Source organism: Procambarus clarkii, chromosome 36 (genome assembly GCF_040958095.1).
Source record: "Procambarus clarkii isolate CNS0578487 chromosome 36, FALCON_Pclarkii_2.0, whole genome shotgun sequence".
Taxonomy (NCBI): Eukaryota; Metazoa; Arthropoda; class Malacostraca; order Decapoda; family Cambaridae; genus Procambarus; species Procambarus clarkii.
The window spans coordinates 15,318,260-15,340,818 of NC_091185.1; the positions used below are offsets into that span (position 1 = coordinate 15,318,260).

The 22,559-nt window shown below is 42.0% G+C and overlaps 1 protein-coding gene across 1 annotated transcript in view; it reads left to right on the top strand.

The window, feature by feature from the left end:
- Positions 1 to 22,559, top strand: part of LOC123756213 (uncharacterized) — a 197,747-nt gene that overhangs the window by 171,192 nt on the left and 3,996 nt on the right. Inside the window, exon 5 of the mRNA XM_069336657.1 lies at positions 10,148 to 10,631. Within this exon, the coding sequence (XP_069192758.1) occupies positions 10,148 to 10,631 (484 nt within the window). The remainder of the gene's footprint in view (positions 1 to 10,147; positions 10,632 to 22,559) is intronic.

Below are 22,559 nucleotides of genomic sequence, written 5' to 3' on the forward strand. Positions count from 1 at the left end.
TGCTAGACCTCTGTATTTAATAATTTTCTGCGATTCCCTGAAAGAAGCAGCACCACCGCTTTCACGTGTGCTGTAGTGGAGGTAGGTACTGGCCAGTGTGGCAGCGCACGTGTAGTCCCATACCACTTGCTTACCATCCTTCCAAGGTAGCAAGGTGACCCCATCAGGGCGCTTCTGAGGGTCGTTAGGTCTGGATAAGTGTGGTTCTCTTTGTGCCGGCAGCGGGCTGTGGCGAGGCTCCTCTTGATGATGTCGTTGACTTCTTCATGTCTTGCAATTTTACCCTGTGATTTACGACATACCAGACCATGACGACAATATTGGTCTGCCATCGCAGTTCCGCAGATGCACCTATGTTCGGTGAGGATGGGGGCGGCAAGGCGAAGGGCAACTCCAATGCGGAGAGCGTCATGACTGAGGCGAGTTCCCAGGGCTGCATTGGGCACAGCAAATAAAAAATCCCGGGCGTGGGGTGCTGTTACCGCTAGGAGGCGGGCTTTGTTTTCAGCATCAGCGTTGTCAATCATTGCTGTGACAGTCTTTTCCATTATGGGGCTATCCCAGTGGGCCTGCTTGTGGTCTTTTGGGACTTGTGGTCGGGGTTGTGGGTGTGCAATGGTGTCCCATTGTCTGGCTGCTTCGATGAACGTTTGATCATGAGTTCCCGCTGTCTCTCTCATACGCTCTGGTAGGATCTGCCCTACCAATTCGTTGGCTGCTGTACATGAGGATAAGAATGCTGGAAGTGCTACCTCAGTTGCCTTTCGTATGCCTATCCCTCCAAATCTCACTGGTAGTGTTGCTTGGTCCCACTGACTGTCATCTAAATCTAGGTTGACCGCCTTCCTGAATATTGACCTGAGGAGCTCATCATATTGATTTAGAAGTGGGTTGCCAAAAGTTGGTGCACACCTTAAGAAGACCTTAGAAACACCTTAGAAAACACCTTAGAAAACACCACCTTAGACCACACCTTAGAAAAAAACTAATTTATATATATATATATTTATTTATGATCGATGTTCCCTTCGGGAATCTTAATTTTAAGATGAATAGGAAAACCAGGGATATACTGAACATCTTGCATCAGAATCTTAACTTTAAAAAACATAACGTTTCGAATACTTCTCGTATTCATCATCAGATCTAAAAGAAAAAACAGAAATCACAATCAAATAGCTGGTAAACAAAGAACTCATATTGAATATAATTGCCTATCAAAGAAAGGAAAATGCTTAAAAAACAAAACACTTAAGCGCACTTAAAGTGATCAATACAAATAAAACTTATTAACTGTCACATATATTAAAACTAATTTAAAATCCAAAATAAAAATATTAAATTATCATTTTATGGCAGTATTAGCTTTTCTGTAAGGAGTCGTTTGAGGAGACTGTTGCAGCCGTGTTATCCTCAAGTAGACTTTAGATTTATTTTTGTCAACACAAATACCATTGGCTCTTATTTTAAATTTAAAGATAAAGTGCCTACCTCCTTGTGCTCAAATGTCGTATATATGTATAATTGTTCCAGCTGTAATGCTGGATATGTCGGGAGTTCCATTCGGAACTTTAAGATTAGGATACTTGAGCACCGGGGATTATCTTTTAGGACTGGATTACCATTGTCTAAACCAGCTTTTTCGGAGATTAGAAACCATTGTTATGAGTTTGATCATTCTCTGCTGGAATCTGATTTTAAAATTCTGGACACTTTTATGAATGGCCAGTCAGATTTGAGAGTAATGGAATCCTTATATATAAAGGAGCTGCGGCCTCTGTTAAATAGCAACCTCTCAGCTGTTCAATTGTACACTGTATAGTGCACAGTAGGTCCTGTAATTTGATTTTTAGTTTATTTTGGTAGTTTAATTTTGTTTAGTTTACCATGTCTTTGCCCTTTCTTACTTATTTCAAGTCTTAACATTGTACATTAATATAATCTTTTATTTAGGATATACAATACATTTTTTGGTATTTAATTTTATTTAATATTTGAGTTTTTTATAAGATTTTGGTTAGTACTTTATAATTGTCGTTTATTCTTTTTGTATTTTTCATACATTTTTTGTAGATTTGTAGTCATTATATAAATATTTGTTATAGTGTTTAGTATCTATGTGTTAGGTATAAAGTTTCACTTCTGATCACTTCACGTAAGTTTAATGGAATGGTTTGTTTTAGTAGTTATAAATTTTATCTTATAGTTTAATGGATTTTAAATTAGTTTTAATATATGTGACAGTTAATAAGTTTTATTTGTATTGATCACTTTAAGTGCGCTTAAGTGTTTTGTTTTTTAAGCATTTTCCTTTCTTTGATAGGCAATTATATTCAGTATGAGTTCTTTGTTTACCAGCTATTTGATTGTGATTTCTGTTTTTTCTTTTAGATCTGATGATGAATACGAGAAGTATTCGAAACGTTATGTTTTTTAAAGTAAAGATTCTGATACAAGATGTTCAGTATATCCCTGGTTTTCCTATTCATATATATATATATATATATATATATATATATATATATATATATATATATATATATATATATATATAATGTCGTACCTAGTAGCCAGAACGCACTTCTCAGCCTACTTTGCAAGGCCCGATTTGCCTAATAAGCCAAGTGTTCATGAATTAATTATTTTTCGACTACCTAACCTACCTAACCTAACCTAACTTTTTCCGCTACCTAACCTAACCTAACCTATAAAGATAGGTTAGGTTAGGTTAGGTAGGGTTGGTAAGGTTCGGTCATATATCTACGTTAATTTTAACAACAATTAAAAAAAATTGACCTCATACGTAATGAAATGGGCAGCTTTATCATTTGATAAGAAAATAATTAGAGAAAATATATTAATTCCGGAAAACTTGGTTTATTAGGCAAATTGGGCCTTGCATAGTAGGCTGAGAAGTGCGTTCTGGCTATTAGGTACGACATATATATATATATATATATATATATATATATATATATATATATATATATATATATATATATATATATATATATATATATATATGCGAACAAGCCTGAATGGTCCCCAGGACTATATGCGAATGAAAACTCACACCCCAGAAGTGACTCGAACCCATACTCCCAGGAGCAACGCAACTGGTAACTACAGGGCGCCTTAATCCACTTGACCATCACGGCCGTCAAAAGGAAGTGATAGCCGAGGCTATTTGAGCCACTTCCCCGACGGCAACTCGGATGGTAATCTTGGGCATAGCATTTCACCAAATCACCTCATTCTTTGGGGCACACGTGAGGAACACAAATGCGAATTTGTGTTCCTCACGTGTGCCCCAAAGAATGAGGTGATTTGGTGAAATGCTATGCCCAAGATTACCATCTGAGTTGCCGTCGGGGAAGTGGCTCAAATAGCCTCGGCTATCACTTCCTTTTGACGGCCGTGATGGTCAAGTGGATTAAGGCGCCCTGTAGTTACCAGTTGCGTTGCTCCTGAGAGTATGGGTTCGAGTCACTTCTGAGGTGTGAGTTTTCATTCCTATATATATATATATATATATATATATATGTATATATATATATATATATATATATATATATAATATGAAAATGATACTATATTTGCACCACTCTATTATTATTATTGGAAATATACTATTGACTGGTGATGTTGAGTAACACTATTATTGCTGGAAACATACACTAGACTGGTAACACTGAATAACACTGTGATCGTTAGAAATATACCATTGTCTGGTAACACTGAATATATAAACTGAGCTGCATTGTTGGGATGCAGAGTTCAAACCAAGCTGGCGACCTAATCAGTTGAGTGACACAGGTGTGTAACGGGTGACCGGTAACCCTTTGTTACGGTGGGCAAAACTTGGAAAATGCGCTGTAAGCTGCTGTAGCAACGACATGAAGTCAGAACCGAGTTTTCTTCCATTCTTCCACGAGTACAAGGCCTGTTCACGAGTAGTAATTCCACCTGTGGTTCGACTGGAGGGCTCCCAGGGCGATCAGTGGCACCGGAGTGTGTGGGAACAAAGATCCCGGGCGGTGGTTGTGGTGACCCTCATTCCAGGCACCGATTCCGACACCCCCTCCCCCCCCCTAGTAATAATGTAAAAATAATTATGAAATACACTTGATGAAGGTTCTGGTTAGTATTGTTTACCCCATTTTTCCTTTAACGATTAATTATTATTGTAATTTCTTGATAACTTACCAATGACTTTGGGTGGGATCGACTAAGAAGAGGCACTAAGGCCCCCATACAGTGTTTGAAATAAAGAACCTGGTTGCTGGCTACGTGAGGCCGTGACAGGTATCCTCACTATTGCTTACAGTTCACTTGAAAACGCTACTGGCCTTTATCTTCTGGTACTTGTAGACCACACCGTCAGTGTGTGTGTAGCTCCTGGGTCTGCCTGCTAGCCGTTGTTGCACACACTCGGCTATTGGCGAGTCATTTGAGTCTTCTTACTCCGAACCTCCGTCTTTATTTTACATCTTGAGCCTATGGTTACAAGTGCAAGTTCATTTGTGAACTTGCACTCTAGCCTTATGAGAGCAACTGGTCGCGGCTGCATCTGTCGACTCTTTGGAAACCACAGTGACACCCTCTTAGTGCACTTAGCTCGGCACTCTTCCTGATGCGTAAACTCCTTGAAGCCCTACTCACTAGCAACTATTGACGAGGCCCCCCCGACAATGGTAGAGCGACAGGGGAAGAGACATGTACCTTCTTTGCAGTCTGGGTGTAAAGTGAGCCGACCCGGCTCATCCTGGCACGTTCATGAGGTGTTATCATCGTCATGCTTAGCGCTGATTGGGCCTCTGGGGCCAATCGTCACACCTACAAATTTTGTGGCAAGAGCCCTTTAAATACCATAAATTGTCTAGTGAAGAGAGGATCAGTGCCTGGTGATCCTGTATTGATGTTTAGAAGTACAAATTAGTCATGCATGCAGTGATAATGAGAAGATATAAAGAAGTTAAATAAGATGTAATAGCATGATGGAGACGGGAGTGACACATACTTGCTCAGTGGTGTTCGGTGATCAACTGGTCGTGGGCGACGGCCCGTGGAGATTTTTGGTGTGGACTCTCCGAAGAGAGGGGAGTACTTTTCGTGGTGTAGACCAGCTGATGACTTTGGGATGTAGGATTTTTTTTTATTTTAATCACTTTGTACTTGTTTATGGTAAGAGATTATTTTTTATAGTAAACTTGCAGGGGTCATGCATGGCGGATGCAGTTTCGTGCATGGTAGCGCAGCTCCGTGTTAGAGGTTTACCTCTACTCGAGGACAAACCGATGACTGATTTCGCTGATGGTTTACTAGAAGATGAGTCGGCAAGGAAGAGGCCTGTGTGACTGCAAGGGAGATTAATCTACAAATCACTATATATAGGATTGTTTAGTCGTCTGTGTTTGTTTGTAAGAGAAATATGTTGGTGTACTTGATGCAATGAAGGGAAGGGAAGAGTATTTATTGATTTATATGTTGAAGCCTAGCTAACCCTGATGGTAAAGGGATTTCTGCCCAACGAATCGATAAAGAAGAGAGAGCATTAGTTTAGTTATGAACATTTTGGTAAATTGAGATTATATGGAACAATAGTGACATTTATAGTCACCGATATTTGGTGGTAACCTGAAGTTAAACTCCCAGGTTATTGGTGGTAAAGTGATTTAGATATTATTTATGTGTGTTCTTGATAGATATTGACCAAGGTATGGCATAACATTTGATGACTACTTTTGTATTGACTTGACTGATATATATTAATGTATGCCATAATTTCTTGAGCTGATGCTTTACTAAACTCTGGAGGTTTGTGACTATGACAAGCGCGGCAAGTTGGGGACCCCGTCCAAAGTACCATCTAATTATTATATTTTTCTTTCTTGTGTTTTGTAATAATTGTTTGTTAGTCAACTTTGTTTACACTTCCTCCTATTAGGGCTCTAGTAGAGAGGCAAAACTTTTGACCTGCAGACCGGAGAATGATAACAAAAATTAAGAGAACCTAAAAGGCACACCGGAGTTCAGGAGAGAAGTATAAGTCACTGTTGGGTCAGTTTTAGGTGTGTACTAGTGAAACAGGTAATTTCTGAGCCCGAGTTCCCATCATAGTGACGCTCTGCCCCTCCTCTGCAATTTGGTACGATTCTGGGTGATTCTCCAGTAAATGATCTGATTCAATGTAGTATCAAAAGAAGTAGCAGCCCGAGAGTGTCTCCTCTGTTATTTTTCCCCACCCCTGAATAATTTTGGTGGGCTCCTGCCCGGGCGTTCATCACCCACTTGTAGTTGTGATAGGTTTGAGGAGTGGCCCTATGTCCGGGAGGATCTTAATTTAGTCACAGTGGCTCACTGATAAATGAGGGGCCTGATAACTGGCACAAATGAATAAACACAAAATAGTGGACAAAGAACGGGAACAACTCTCATACTGGAGGTAGCCTAGATCTGGCTATCTATAATCATGGCACTGTTCATAGAGTTGGGCTGAAGCTAATGGCTGACCACAGAATTGGGTTCTAGCCACTGGCTGGCCACAGAATTGGGTTCTATCCACTGGCTGGTCACAGAATTGGGTACTAGCCACTGGCTGGCCACATAATTGGGTACTAGCCACTGGCTGGCCACAGAATTGGGTTCTATCCACTGGCTGGTCACAGAATTGGGTTCTAGCCACTGGCTGGCCACAAAGTTGGGTTCTAGCCACTGGCTGGCCACAAAGTTAGGTTCTAGCCACTGGCTGGCCACAAAGTTGGGTTCTAGCCACTGGCTGGCCACAAAGTTGGGTTCTATCTACTGGCTGGCCACAGAATTGAATTCTAGCCACTGGCTGGCCACAGAATTGAATTCTAGCCACTGGCTGGCCACATACTTGGGTACTAGCAACTGGCTGGCCACAGAGTTGGGACCTATCTACTGGCTGGCCACAGAATTGGGTACTAGCCACTGGGTGGCCACAGAATTGGGTTCTAGCCACTGGCTGGCCACATAATTGGGTACTAGCCACTGGCTGGCCACAGAGTTGGGACCTATCTACTGGCTGGCCACAGAATTGGGTACTATCCACTGACTGGCCACAAAGTTGGGTTCTAGCCACTGGCTGGCCACAGAATTGGGTACTAGCCACTGGGTGGCCACAGAATTGGGTTCTAGCCACTGGCAGGCCACATAATTGGGTACTAGCCACTGGCTGGCCACAGAGTTGGGACCTATCTACTGGCTGGCCACAGAATTGGGTACTATCCACTGACTGGCCACAAAGTTGGGTTCTAGCCATTGTCTGGCCACAAAGTTGGGTTCTAGCCACTGGCTAGCCACAAAGTTAGGTTCTAGCCACTGGCTGGCCACAAAGTTAGGTTCTAGCCACTGGCTGGCCACAAAGTTGGGTTCTATCTACTGGCTGGCCACAGAATTGAATTCTAGCCACTGGCTGGCCACAGAATTGAATTCTAGCCACTGGCTGGCCACATACTTGGGTACTAGCAACTGGCTGGCCACAGAGTTGGGACCTATCTACTGGCTGGCCACAGAATTGGGTACTAGCCACTGGGTGGCCACAGAATTGGGTTCTAGCCACTGGCTGGCCACATAATTGGGTACTAGCCACTGGCTGGCCACAGAGTTGGGACCTATCTACTGGCTGGCCACAGAATTGGGTACTATCCACTGACTGGCCACAAAGTTGGGATCTAGCCATTGTCTGGCCACAAAGTTGGGTTCTATCCACTGGCTAGCCACAAAGTTGGGTTCTAGCCACTGGCTGGCCACAAAGTTGGGTTCTAGCCACTGACTGGCTACAGAGTTGGGACCTATCTACTGGCTGACCAGAGTTGGGTTCTATCCACTGGCTGGCCACAAAGTTGGGACCTATCTACTGGCTGGCCACAGAGTTGGGTTCTATCCACTGGCTGGCCACAGAGTTGGGTTCTATCCACTAGCTGGCCACAGAGTTGAGTTCTATCCACTGGCTGGTCACAGAGTTGGGACCTATCTACTGGCTGGCCACAGAGTTGGGTTCTATCCATTGGCTGGTCACAGAGTTAGGACCTATCTACTGACTGGCCACAGAGTTGAGTTCTATCCACTGCTGGTCACAGAGTTGGGACCTATCTACTGGCTGGCCACAGAATTGAATTCTAGCCACTGGCTGGCCACATACTTGGGTACTAGCAACTGGCTGGCCACAGAGTTGGGACCTATCTACTGGCTGGCCACAGAATTGGGTTCTATCCACTGGCTGGTCACAGAATTGGGTTCTAGCCACTGGCTGGCCACAAAGTTGGGTTCTAGCCACTGGCTTGCCACAAAGTTAGGTTCTAGCCACTGGCTGGCCACAAAGTTGGGTTCTAGCCACTGGCTGGCCACAAAGTTGGGTTCTATCTACTGGCTGGCCACAGAATTGAATTCTAGCCACTGGCTGGCCACAGAATTGAATTCTAGCCACTGGCTGGCCACATACTTGGGTACTAGCAACTGGCTGGCCACAGAGTTGGGACCTATCTACTGGCTGGCCACAGAATTGGGTACTAGCCACTGGGTGGCCACAGAATTGGGTTCTAGCCACTGGCTGGCCACATAATTGGGTACTAGCCACTGGCTGGCCACAGAGTTGGGACCTATCTACTGGCTGGCCACAGAATTGGGTACTATCCACTGACTGGCCACAAAGTTGGGTTCTAGCCACTGGCTGGCCACAGAATTGGGTACTAGCCACTGGGTGGCCACAGAATTGGGTTCTAGCCACTGGCAGGCCACATAATTGGGTACTAGCCACTGGCTGGCCACAGAGTTGGGACCTATCTACTGGCTGGCCACAGAATTGGGTACTATCCACTGACTGGCCACAAAGTTGGGTTCTAGCCATTGTCTGGCCACAAAGTTGGGTTCTAGCCACTGGCTAGCCACAAAGTTAGGTTCTAGCCACTGGCTGGCCACAAAGTTAGGTTCTAGCCACTGGCTGGCCACAAAGTTAGGTTCTAGCCACTGGCTGGCCACAAAGTTAGGTTCTAGCCACTGGCTGGCCACAAAGTTGGGTTCTATCTACTGGCTGGCCACAGAATTGAATTCTAGCCACTGGCTGGCCACAGAATTGAATTCTAGCCACTGGCTGGCCACATACTTGGGTACTAGCAACTGGCTGGCCACAGAGTTGGGACCTATCTACTGGCTGGCCACAGAATTGGGTACTAGCCACTGGGTGGCCACAGAATTGGGTTCTAGCCACTGGCTGGCCACATAATTGGGTACTAGCCACTGGCTGGCCACAGAGTTGGGACCTATCTACTGGCTGGCCACAGAATTGGGTACTATCCACTGACTGGCCACAAAGTTGGGATCTAGCCATTGTCTGGCCACAAAGTTGGGTTCTATCCACTGGCTAGCCACAAAGTTGGGTTCTAGCCACTGGCTGGCCACAAAGTTGGGTTCTATGCACTGGCTGGCCACAAAGTTGGGTTCTATCCACTGGCTGGCCACAAAGTTGGGTTCTATGCACTGGCTGGCCACAAAGTTGGGTTCTATCCACTGGCTGGCCACAATGTTGGGTTCTATCCACTGGCTGGCCACAAAGTTGGGTTCTATCCACTGGCTGGCCACAAAGTTGGGTTCTATCCACTGGCTGGCCACAATGTTGGGTTCTAGCCACTGGCTGGCCACAAAGTTGGGTTCTATCCACTGGCTGGCCACAAAGTTGGGTTCTATCCACTGGCTGGCCACAATGTTGGGTTCTAGCCACTGGCTGGCCACAGACTTGGGACCTATCTACCGGGCTGACATAAGGAAATACACACAGAAACACATCCGCCAGTTAATAATTTACCCGGTTGAGAACAGTTGTTCAGTCGGGGCTCAGCGCGTAGTTAAAAAGTGAAGACCTTCAGAGGATGCCGATATACTTCTATTTGAGGACGTGTTTATTTCATGATATAAAGTTAAGTGTGAGTGCATTAAATATTGTTAATCATGTAGGAACATGAAATGTTTTAGTGAAATTTATATATGATTGCGCAATTCATAATAACATTGCAGTCACCTTGTTCATTAGTATTAACCACACTGACTTTCAACGTCTTGGCATAATGATAGCTTATATAACGTAATCTCTCAATGATAATGACTTGCATTCACTCAACAGCAAGAGCTGCTGTTGACGTCGTGCCGTAGCGACGAGTACACCTGTGACGATGGTCTGTGCATCAGCAAGAACCGCCGCTGTGACATGACTGTTGACTGTGAGGACCAAAGTGATGAGATGAATTGCAAAACCGTCTTCGTCCCTCCAGGCTACTCCTCTGGGCTTCTTCCGCCGACAACAATGGCCAAGCCCCTTCCGATCCTCTTCAGTCTCAACATTACTTCCGTCAGAGAGTTCAATTTAGTCTCCTTCACTATCAGCATTGACGTCTTCCTCGAGCTGAAGTGGCGGGACATGAGGCTCAAGTTCAACAACCTTAACAAGGACTTCAGAGCCAACAAGATTAAAGATCTGGAGGAGGTGTGGACTCCGGACGTCAAGATCGAGGACGGTACCAAGAGCAAAGTGGAGACACAAGTACGTTCCCAGGTTGTGTACGTGGTCAAGATGGCTGAGCCCCTCCCTGATGACGACTCCTCCATCCGTGAAGGTGAGCGTACCATTTGTCTCTGATGTACCCCTCCTCACACTATCTCTCACCTGTATTACCGCCTTCCATCTATCCATCCATCTACTGTCTTTCTGTGTCTGTCTCCCCTCCTTGGTTTCTTTATCTATTTGTTTATGTGTATTTCTCTGTTACTGTGTCTGTTTCTGTGTGTTTGTATCTGAATGTCTGTGTCTGTGTGTGTGTGTCTGTCTATGTGTGGCTCTGTCTCGCTGTGTGTTTTCCTCTCAATCTTTTTTTTTCTCTCACTCTCTCTCGCTGATAAAAAATATAGTTGTCTAATGTTTGGGTGATCGCCGATGAGAGGAAATGGGGTAAAAGGATAAATGGATGGATAGATGGATAGATTAACGGATGGATGAAATGAACGATTAAAAATTGGTAGATGGTTATAAATGTATATGTATATATATACATATACATTTATATATATATATGCAAGGCCCGATTTGCCTAATAAGCCAAGTTTTCATGAATTAATTGTTTTTCGACTACCTAACCTAACCTAACTTTTTTGGCTACCTAACCTAACCTAACCTATAAAGATAGGTTAGGTTAGGTAGGTGTTATGATCTCAGCCTACAGGAGAAAGGAGTCTCCCCCCTTGAGAGTTATTCAGCAAGCCTGACCTAACTAGAAAGTATAGGAAATATGGAGGTGATAACACATATGTAAAATAGTTAGTTGGATTTAGATAACAATTTAAGATTATGAGCAGTGAAGAAGAAAACAGATAAATGACTGGCTAGGAGATGTGGACATTTTGCTGGAGGCGTGAGGCTCACTTCTGGAGGGCTTTGACCTCACTTGAGGCCAGACATCGCAGGGGGAAAGCGGCGCTCCGTTGAGCTCCTGTCAGAAAGGAACCCCTAGTCATATATCTCCAAGAGAAGAGAAGTATGCAGATGTGCCAGCTGTAGAATCGAGCTGGGAACGTTGTGGTCTCAAGTCCTGGTCGACGAGGAGAGTATTAAGCCGCCCAGAGACATTTTCGTGGGCTGTGGAATCGCCCTGACCAGGCTTCGTCAGAGGGAGGAGCGCCCTCGACCAGATAATCTGTGGTAAGCACGATATACGCCAGTTCATAGTGATTCCTTGTAGTTAGTCGTGTGCCCAGCGACAGTAGCAATGTTTATTGATAAGTTAGACATGTTTTAATAAGGCAGAAGGCCTGAAATAAGAGAGTGGAGAGGGAGGAACACGGAGCGACATCCATCTCCTCTGAGCGCTGACAGGCAACTGAGGGAGCCCGGCTCTCTGACGGCGGAGGACCCTCCCAGTGCGAGACCCACCAGGCGAGGTGGAGCATGGACCTGCCCAACGGGGGAGTCCACTCTCACAGTATGTAGAGGACAGATAGAGGTTGGAGGCAAACATATTGTATGATTATTTTTGTTTATGTGTTAAAGGGGAAACATTTTTATTGGAGTGTCGATGGTGTCATGTTCACAGAAAATGGTACCATCCGTTTTCTATGTGTGGCGGAGCAGACGCCAGAGAGAGGAGGTAAACAATAGAGCATACAGGACGCCCGCCAAGCTTGGTAGCTACTAGTCAAGTAATCATATTAAGTATTAAAGTCAGTAACCAAGCAATGGCTTTATATCAACCCCACAATCAAGACTTCCTCAGTAACACACAAACACCACATTGGCGACGAGGATGAACTGGGAACGCAGGTATTTTGTTCAACTTAAAACAAGGAAGGAGCATGCTGTCTCGCCCAGAGGAGGAAGGGGAAATCGTGCTGTGAGCACCATACCCGATGCTGTATGCTAACCAATGCTGTGTGCTAAACGATGCTGTGTGCTAACCAATGCTGTGTGCTAACCAATGCTGTGTGCTAACCAATGCTGTGTGCTACCCAAGCTGTGCTGAAGAAACTGTGTACTGAGGAATCTGCCGACGTTGTGTACGAAACGACGCTTTGATGTGTACAAAACCTGATGTTTTGGTTACGAAACGACCCTTCGTGCTACAAAATTCATCACACTGAACCAACTGCTGTACCAACTGCTAACTACTGCTGTGCCAACTGCTGTGCTGCTGCTGTGAGTAGGAACAACACATGTACACAAGGGCTAGGTAAGAAGTCAGTTGCTGCTATATTGTGCACTGTTGTGAACTTTTGCATTAAAATGCTTGTGTGCTTTGCAAAATTAAAGTAATTACAGTGAATTCTTAACTAACTTATACAGTGCAGTAAGTGTTTAATATTCTGAGGAACATTTTAAGGGATAAGTTTACTTTTATTCAGTAAAAATGGCAAATATACCTCAGTTTCCTGCATTTGATCCTGACTGTGACCAGACAAACCTGTCACAGAGGTGGGTCAAATGGCTTAAAAGGTTTGAAAATTTGTTGATAGTTTCTGACATCAAAAGTGCTGAAAGAAAGCGTGCCTTTCTACTTCATTATGCAGGTGATAGAGTTTGTGACATCTTTGATACACTGAAAGACACTGGTGGTGCCAAAGATTATGACACTGCCAAAGCCAAATTAACTGAACATTTCAAACCAAGGCAAAATACTGCAATGGAAATTATGCATTTCAGGAGAGCAAAACAACTCTCTAATGAAACTGTGGATCAATACCACACACGTCTGCAGGGTTTAGCAGCCCATTGTGAGTTTGCTGATGTTGACAAAGAAATCAAACAGCAAATAATTGAAACATGCACATCTACACGTCTCCGTCGAAGAGCTCTAGAACTTGTTGATGATGAAAGTTCTCTTACCAAGATACTGGATATGGCTCGTCGAATGGAAGATGCTGCACGTGATGCTCGTGTCATGGAGTGTAGTGCCAACAACGGTTCTGCCACTGTTACTAACAGTGATGAGGTATGTAAGGTTCAGGGAGGACATTGAAATCAAAGAAGATATCATGCCAAACCTAACAGTAAATTGAGCCGAGAACCACATCACAACTGGGGTCATGGAACAAGACTCAAGCAGTCACAACGACCCACATCAGAGGGTGTCAACAATAAATGTTACAATTGTGGAGGAGACTACCCACACCAAGATAATGTTTGTCCTGCTCAAGGTAAGAAGTGCTATGAGTGTGTGGAAAACTAGGTCATTTTGGTGCTATGTGTCGTTCCGCACTAAAGAAACCACAGTCAATGAATAAAAGCACTGTACGAGGATCAGGTCATAGGGGTCGAGGTGGTAAACACAATATTGCACCTCATATCCAGAATGTTAATAATGTACAAGACAACATTTCATTACAACCAGTCTCAGATGACAGTGAATGTGATTATACTTATGGAGTACAAGCAATCACAGAATGGAATGATCTTCCAAACAACCCAGAGACATGTGTATACATTGCTGGTATTTGTCTCAAAGTTCTCATTGACACTGGATCAAACATTGACACCATTGCTGAGTGCCACTATGAAAAATTTAAAAAACAGTTCCCAAAGCTTGAAAACTATAATGGCAAAGCCACTGCCTATGCTTCAAAGGTAGCCTTGCCAGTGATTGGAATTTCACTGCAGAGATTAAGTCAAAGAATGCAATGCTCATTACTACATTCCATGTTGTTAGGAATGCAAAGGAGTCTTTACTCAGTTACAAGACTTCAACCAAATTGGGGCTACTTCAGCTTTCTAATGCTGTAGCAGTGGAATCTGCAAACAATGTTGATGGTATTGTTGCTGAATTTTCTGATCGATTTAAATCCATAGGTTGTTATACTGATAGCAAAGTACATCTGCATATCAACCCAGATGTAATTCCAGTTGTCCAACCACATCGCCGACAACCATTCCATACTCGCAAGAAAGTCGATGCCGAACTGGATAGGCTGATCGACCTAGATATCATTGAACTAGTAACAGGCCCAACACCATGGGTAAGCCCAATTGTCACTCCACCAAAGCCGAAGAATCCAGATGAGATACGCATTTGTGTGGACATGCGTGTTCCCAACAAGGCAATAATGCGTGAACGCCATCCTACACCGACTGTAGATGATATGATCTACCGCTTGAATGGTGCAACTGTATTCAGCAAGTTAGATTTAAACAAGGGCTATCATCAGCTTGAACTTGATGATGAGAGTCGCTTCATCAAAACGTTTACGACACATCGAGGTCTGTATAGGTACAAGCGCCTGAGTTTTGGTATTAACAGTGCTGCCGAGGTATTCCAGCACATCATCAGCCAGGTATTGCAAGACATACCTAATGCTGACAAAATGTCTGATGACATCATTGTTTATGGCCGTACCCAAGCTGAACACGACAAAGCTCTTCGTGCAACATTGCAACGCTTACGAGAAAAGAATCTGACGTTAAGCCGAGCAAAGTGTGAGTTCAATCAACATAAAATTGAATTCTTTGGACATGTACTTAGTGACAAAGGTCTGTCTCCAGATCCTAAGAAAGTTGCAGATATCAAGAATGCTGCACCTCCTTCAACGTCCACTGAAGTACATAGTTTTCTGGGAATGGCAAACTACTGTTCTCGCTTCATTCCAGATTTTGCTACCATTACGAAGCCTCTACGTGAGCTCCTGAAGAAAAATGCATCATGGTACTGGAGCGATATCGAGCAAAATGCATTTGATGCTGTGAAAGATGCACTAGTAGAGAATGCGACTGCTGCGTATTTTGATCCATCAATGGACACTGAGTTAACAGTAGATGCTAGTCCTGTTGGTTTAGGTGCTGTGTTAGCCCAACACAAACCTGGTCAACCAGATTCCAGAGTAGTAATTGCCTACGCAAGCCGTTCTCTCACAGATGTTGAGCAACGATACAGTCAGACAGAGAAGGAAGCTCTTGCTCTTGTATGGGGCTGTGAACACTTCAATGTGTATCTGCTTGGTGCGCCTTTCACCACGATAGTCACTGACCACAAACCGTTGGAGACCATCTTCAATAATCCAAAGTCCAAACCACCAGCTCGCGTTGAGAGATGGGCTCTTCGTCTGCAACCATACAACTTTACGGTGAAATACAAGCCGGGTGCAGGCAACCCCGCTGATTATATCAGTCGACATCCTGCCAACAGTTTCACCATCACCAAGCATCAGCAAGTTGCAGAGGAATATGTACACTCTGTAACCTGTGATGCAGTCCCTAAGGCTCTCACTCTTGATGAAATACGTACTGCAACCCTAGAGGACCCAACTCTGCAAGCAACAGTGGATGCATTGACTAAGAAAAAGTTTCCACGCATCCCACCCTCAGGAGTTTACCAAGATGCATTCAAAGCACTTGAACGCATCCAGACAGAATTAAGTGCTACGCAACAACGCGACACTGTGCTGCGAGGTACTCGTATCGTTATTCCAGCTGTTCTCCAACAACGTGCTCTGAAGCTTGCACATCAAGGACACCAAGGTCTTGTTAGGACCAAACAGCTGCTACGAGAAAAGGTGTGGTTTCCTGGCATTGATCGTCAAGCAAAGGATATGCATGATGCCTGTGTCCCTTGCCAAGCTGCAGTGGATACTTCAAGACCAACACCTCTACAACCTTCACCACTACCTGCTGCACCATGGGCGGAAGTATCGATGGACTTCTGCGGACCACTACCAACTGGAGAGTACTTGATGGTAGTCATTGATGATCACTCACGTTATCCAGAAGTAGAAATCATCAATTCCACATCTGCAAAGGCCGTCATCCCGAAACTCGACAAGATCTTTTCAAACTTTGGCATTCCTGAAGTTGTCAAGACGGACAATGGACCGCCATTCAATGGACAAGACTTTGTCAACTTTGCTGAGCATATTGGATTCAAACACCGCCGTGTGATGCCACTACATCCTCAAGCAAATGGAGAAGTTGAGAGATTCATGCAACCTCTCATGAAAGCGGTACGCTGTGCTCATGCCGAAGGACGATCCTGGAAACAAGCTATGTATGCTTTTCTCAGGAACTACCGTGCAACACCACATGGAACACTGGGCAAGTCGCCTGGCGAACTTTTATTTGGACGTCCTATGAGGATCTCACTACCCGTCATGCCAGCCGAGGTAACGGATAAACGTCTCGCTCAGAAGGATGCACTAGCCAAGGGCAAAATGAAAATTGCTCATGATCAACGTGCAAAGGAACAATTCATAAAGGTTGGAGATACTGTTCTCGTGAAAAAGAAAAAAGAGGGAAAGCTAGATATGCCGTATGATACAAAACCGTATAAAGTGATTAGTGTAAAAGGAACTATGGTAACAGCTAGTAATAGAGATCATAGTATAACACGTAATATGGCCTATTTCAAAGTGATTCTAACTAGTGTAGAAAATGATGAAGTGCAAAGTCGTGCAAAAGAAAAAGAAAAAAATAGTTATAACCCGACAAACAATTCATCAAGGGATGTTATTGCATTTAAGGACTCTCGTCCTAAACGTCATGTTAAACGCCCTACACGATTTGATGATTAATTGTGTTCCTATGTAATGAAAAGTATTTACTTATTATGCTAAACTAAATTTAATATTGTTTGAATAATGCAGATATCTCATTCAATATTTTGTAACCTTGTATTACAGTTTCTTTCATGTTTGTTTAACATTGCATATGTATTTTTAAAATTGAAATCCTTTGTGGTAAAGATTAAGTTGTTTAAATTCTTTGTGTGCTTAATTAATGTTAAATGTATGCAATATCTCTTGATATGTTAATAACTTACTTTGTGTCAATAACTTTGCTTTGTGCTACAAGCATGGTAGACATCCTGTATTCATTCTTTTTAAAGAAAAGGAGGGATGTCATGTTCACAGAAAATGGTACCATCGGTTTTCTATGTGTGGCGGAGCAGACGCCAGAGAGAGGAGGTAAACAATAGAGCATACAGGACGCCCGCCAAGCTTGGTAGCTACTAGTCATGTAATCATATTAAGTATTAAAGTCAGTAACCAAGCAATGGCTTTATATCAACCCCACAATCAAGACTTCCTCAGTAACACACAAACACCACAGATGGGTTGCAGGTTTGTTTTTGGGGAAGACGTTGCTGAGAACTTCGAAGCCAGCACAGATGAAGTAGTTGATGAGACTCCAAGGTAGTGGAGGAGAGGACCTCGAGCTGTGAGAAGCAGTGAAGAGAAGTGTCGCGTGCTTCTGTAGAGGTGGTGAAGCACCGTAGTTGCTCGAGGGAACTTCATGGTGTAGCAGCCAAGAGAGCTGTGGAGGAACCTAGCAGAAGGGTGAAGCACCGTAGTTGCTCAAGGAAACTTCATGGAAGCAGCCTGGAGGAGCTGCAGAGGATCCTGGTAGTTAAACCCGGAAGAACCTAAAGATATCAGGGTAGTGAACTTCCAGAGGTGGAAGGGAAGTTCTGGTGGATTACTTGTAGGGAGTTGATAGTGTTTGGCTGTCATTAGCGTGCAAGACGCAGTGAGAGGTGAGTGATTGTTTGTATTCTTATGTCAAGGAGTGTTTTATACTGAAGTTTAGAGTTACAATCGTAGGCTGGATTACCTACAGATGTATGTGTTACAAGACTGATAGAGTGAACGATTGATCATTGTTGTGTATCAAGGAACATTTATACTGATATATGTTATTGCATTCACATGCTGATTTTCTTTGTACACATTTATAGATACATATATATATATATATATATATATATATATATATATATATATATATATATATATATATATATATATATATATATTCTCTTGCTGATGGTGCAACAGTGTATGTAGACTTGACCTACTTGAGGAGGTTGATAGTATCAGGTGGTGAACCAGGGGATAGGATACCACTTGATAAGCTGATGATAGAGTTCTGATGATGCTGGAGTGCAACCTGATTGTAATATTATAGAGTATAGGATTCATTATTATTATATGTGTGTATGTAGTGTGTATGTGCTTTGTCCAGTAAATGTATCCCAATTTGCTGGTGTTTGCCCTTGTCCTAGTGAGGCTTCCCAGGAAATAGTAAAGGAAGAGAGAGAGAGAGAGAGAGAAAGAACCAAGAACCACCGCTGTGGACAGGGTAGGATGGAAAATTAGTACGTCAAAGGGGATTAAGGAAATCATATCACATAAGGAGAGAGTGGGGGAGTCACAGCGGCTCGAGTGGGTGTGTGCACGTGACAACGAGGCTAAGTGTTGGAGCCGCATCCCCTAAATGTGACGTTGAGCCCCTCTCCAAGAGCCAGGAGCGCCTAGTGTGATCTCCTAGTGAGGTATAAGCACTCTACCGAGTTGTGGGTTGGGTTGTCCGTAAAGGAGGAACAACGACGACAACACCACCAACACACAAACTATAATAGTAGGGTTGGTTAGGTTCGGTCATATAACAACGTTAATTTTAACTCCAATAAAAAAAATTTACCTCATACATAATGAAATGGGTAGCTTTATCATTTCATAAGAAAAAAATTAGAGAAAATATATTAATTCAGGAAAACTTGGCTTATTAGGCAAATCGGGCCTTGCATAGTAGGCCGAGAAGTATGTTCTGGCTACTAGGTACGACATATATATATATATATATATATATATATATATATATATATATATATATATATATATATATATATATATATATATATATATATATTAGTATATTTTGGTAGCAGTCTTTCCTGTAGACATATATTATTAAATATGACCGAAAAAGTAAGATTAATAATTCTAACACGAATTTTCTCAATCTTTCGTACATTCCGCTTCACTGTTGGAGGTAAATCAAAAATCACTTCTCCAAAATTCATTTTTATTTCTAGTCTGACGCGACACGGGCGCGTTTCGTAAAACTTATTACATTTTCAAAGACTTCACAAATACACAACTGATTAGAACTTGCGTTTCCCTGATTTTATATCTACATTTGAGTGAGGTGGGAAGGGTGATGTGGCATTAACACAAGACAGAACACTAGGGGATATTAATAAGGTATTAAAAGTATCAACACAAGACAGAACAGAAACAATGGGTATTGAATAGAAGTGTTTGTAGAAAGCCTATTGGTCCATATTTCTTGATGCTTCTATATTGGAGCGGAGTCTTGAGGTGGGTAGAATATAGTTGTGCAATAATTGGCTGTTGATTGCTGGTGTTGACTTCTTGATGTGTAGTGCCTCGCAAACGTCAAGCCGCCTGCTATCGCTGTATCTATCGATGATTTCTGTGTTGTTTACTAGGATTTCTCTGGCGATGGTTTGGTTATGGGAAGAGATTATATGTTCCTTAATGGAGCCCTGTTGCTTATGCATCGTTAAACGCCTAGAAAGAGATGTTGTTGTCTTGCCTATATACTGGGTTTTTTGGAGCTTACAGTCCCCAAGTGGGCATTTGAAGGCATAGACGACGTTGGTCTCTTTTAAAGCGTTCTGTTTTGTGTCTGGAGAGTTTCTCATGAGTAGGCTGGCCGTTTTTCTGGTTTTATAGTAAATCGTCAGTTGTATCCTCTGATTTTTGTCTGTAGGGATAACGTTTCTATTAACAATATCTTTCAGGACCCTTTCCTCCGTTTTATGAGCTGTGGAAAAGAAGTTCCTGTAAAATAGTCTAATAGGGGGTATAGGTGTTGTGTTAGTTGTCTCTTCGGAGGTTGCATGGCTTTTCACCTTCCTTCTTATGATGACATCATAAGAAGGAAGGTGAAAAGCCATGCAACCTCCGAAGAGACAACTAACACAACACCTGTACCCCCTATTAGACTATTTTACAGGAACTTCTTTTCCACAGCTCATAAAACGGAGGAAAGGGTCCTGAAAGATATTGTTAATAGAAACGTTATCCCTACAGACAAAAATCAGAGGATACAACTGACGATTTACTATAAAACCAGAAAAACGGCCAGCCTACTCATGAGAAACTCTCCAGACACAAAACAGAACGCTTTAAAAGAGACCAACGTCGTCTATGCCTTCAAATGCCCACTTGGGGACTGTAAGCTCCAAAAAACCCAGTATATAGGCAAGACAACAACATCTCTTTCTAGGCGTTTAACGATGCATAAGCAACAGGGCTCCATTAAGGAACATATAATCTCTTCCCATAACCAAACCATCGCCAGAGAAATCCTAGTAAACAACACAGAAATCATCGATAGATACAGCGATAGCAGGCGGCTTGACGTTTGCGAGGCACTACACATCAAGAAGTCAACACCAGCAATCAACAGCCAATTATTGCACAACTATATTCTACCCACCTCAAGACTCCGCTCCAATATAGAAGCATCAAGAAATATGGACCAATAGGCTTTCTACAAACACTTCTATTCAATACCCATTGTTTCTGTTCTGTCTTGTGTTGATACTTTTAATACCTTATTAATATCCCCTAGTGTTCTGTCTTGTGTTAATGCCACATCACCCTTCCCACCTCACTCAAATGTAGATATAAAATCAGGGAAACGCAAGTTCTAATCAGTTGTGTATTTGTGAAGTCTTTGAAAATGTAATAAGTTTTACGAAACGCGCCCGTGTCGCGTCAGACTAGAAATAAAAATGAATTTTGGAGAAGTGATTTTTGATTTACCTCCAACAGTGAAGCGGAATGTACGAAAGATTGAGAAAATTCGTGTTAGAATTATTAATCTTACTTTTTCGGTCATATTTAATAATATATATATATATATATATATATATATATATGTCGTACCTAGTAGCCAGAACGCACTTCTCAGCCTACTATTCAAGGCCCAATTTGCCTAATAAGCCAAGTTTTCATGAATTAATTGTTTTTCGACTACCTAACCTACCTAACCTAACCTAACCTAACTTTTTCGGATACCTAACCTAACCTAAGCTATAAAGATAGGTTAGGTTAGGTTAGGTAGGGTTGGTTAGGTTCGGTCATATATCTACGTTAATTTTAACTCCAATAAAAACTAATTGACCTCATACATAATGAAATGGGTAGCTTTATCATTTCATAAGAAAAAAATTTGAGAAAATCTATTAATTCAGAAAAACTTGGCTTATTAGGCAAATCGGGCCTTGAATAGTAGGCTGAGAAGTGCATTCTGGCTACAAGGTACGACATATATATATATATATATATATATATATATATATATATATATATATATATATATATATATATATATATATATATATATATATATATATAAATATATATATATATATATATATATATATATATATATATATATATATATATATATATAAATATATATATATATATATATATATATATATATATATATATATATATATATATATATATATATATATATGTCGTACCTTGTAGCCAGAACGCACTTCTCAGCCTACTATGTAGGGCCCGATTTGCCTAATAAGCCAAGTTTTCCTGAATTAATATATTTTCTCTAATTTTTTTCTTATGAAATGATAAAACTACCCATTTCATTATGTATGAGGTCAATTTTTTTTTATTGGAGTTAAAATTAACGTAGATATATGACCGAACCTAACCAACCCTACCTAACCTAACCTAACCTATCTTCATAGGTTAGGTTAGGTTAGGTAGCCGAAAAAAAAGGTTAGGTTAGGTTAGGTAGGTTAGGTAGTCGAAAAATAATTAATTCATGAGAACTTGGCTTATTAGGTAAATTGGGCCCTGCATAGTAGGCTGAGAAGTGCGTTCTGGCTACTAGGTACGACATATATATATATATATATATATATATATATATATATATATATATATATATATATATATATATATATATATATATATATATATAGTACCTAATAGCCAGAACGCACTTCTCAGCCTACTATGCAAGGCCCGATTTGCCTAATAAGCCAAGTTTTCATGAATTAATGTTTTTTAGACTACCTAACCTACCTAACCTAACCTAACCTACCTTTTTCGGCAACCTAACCCAACCTAACCTATGAAGATAGGTTAGGTTAGGTTAGGTAGGGTTGGTTAGGTTCGGTCATATATCTACGGTAATTTTAACTACAATAAAAAAAAATTGACCTCAT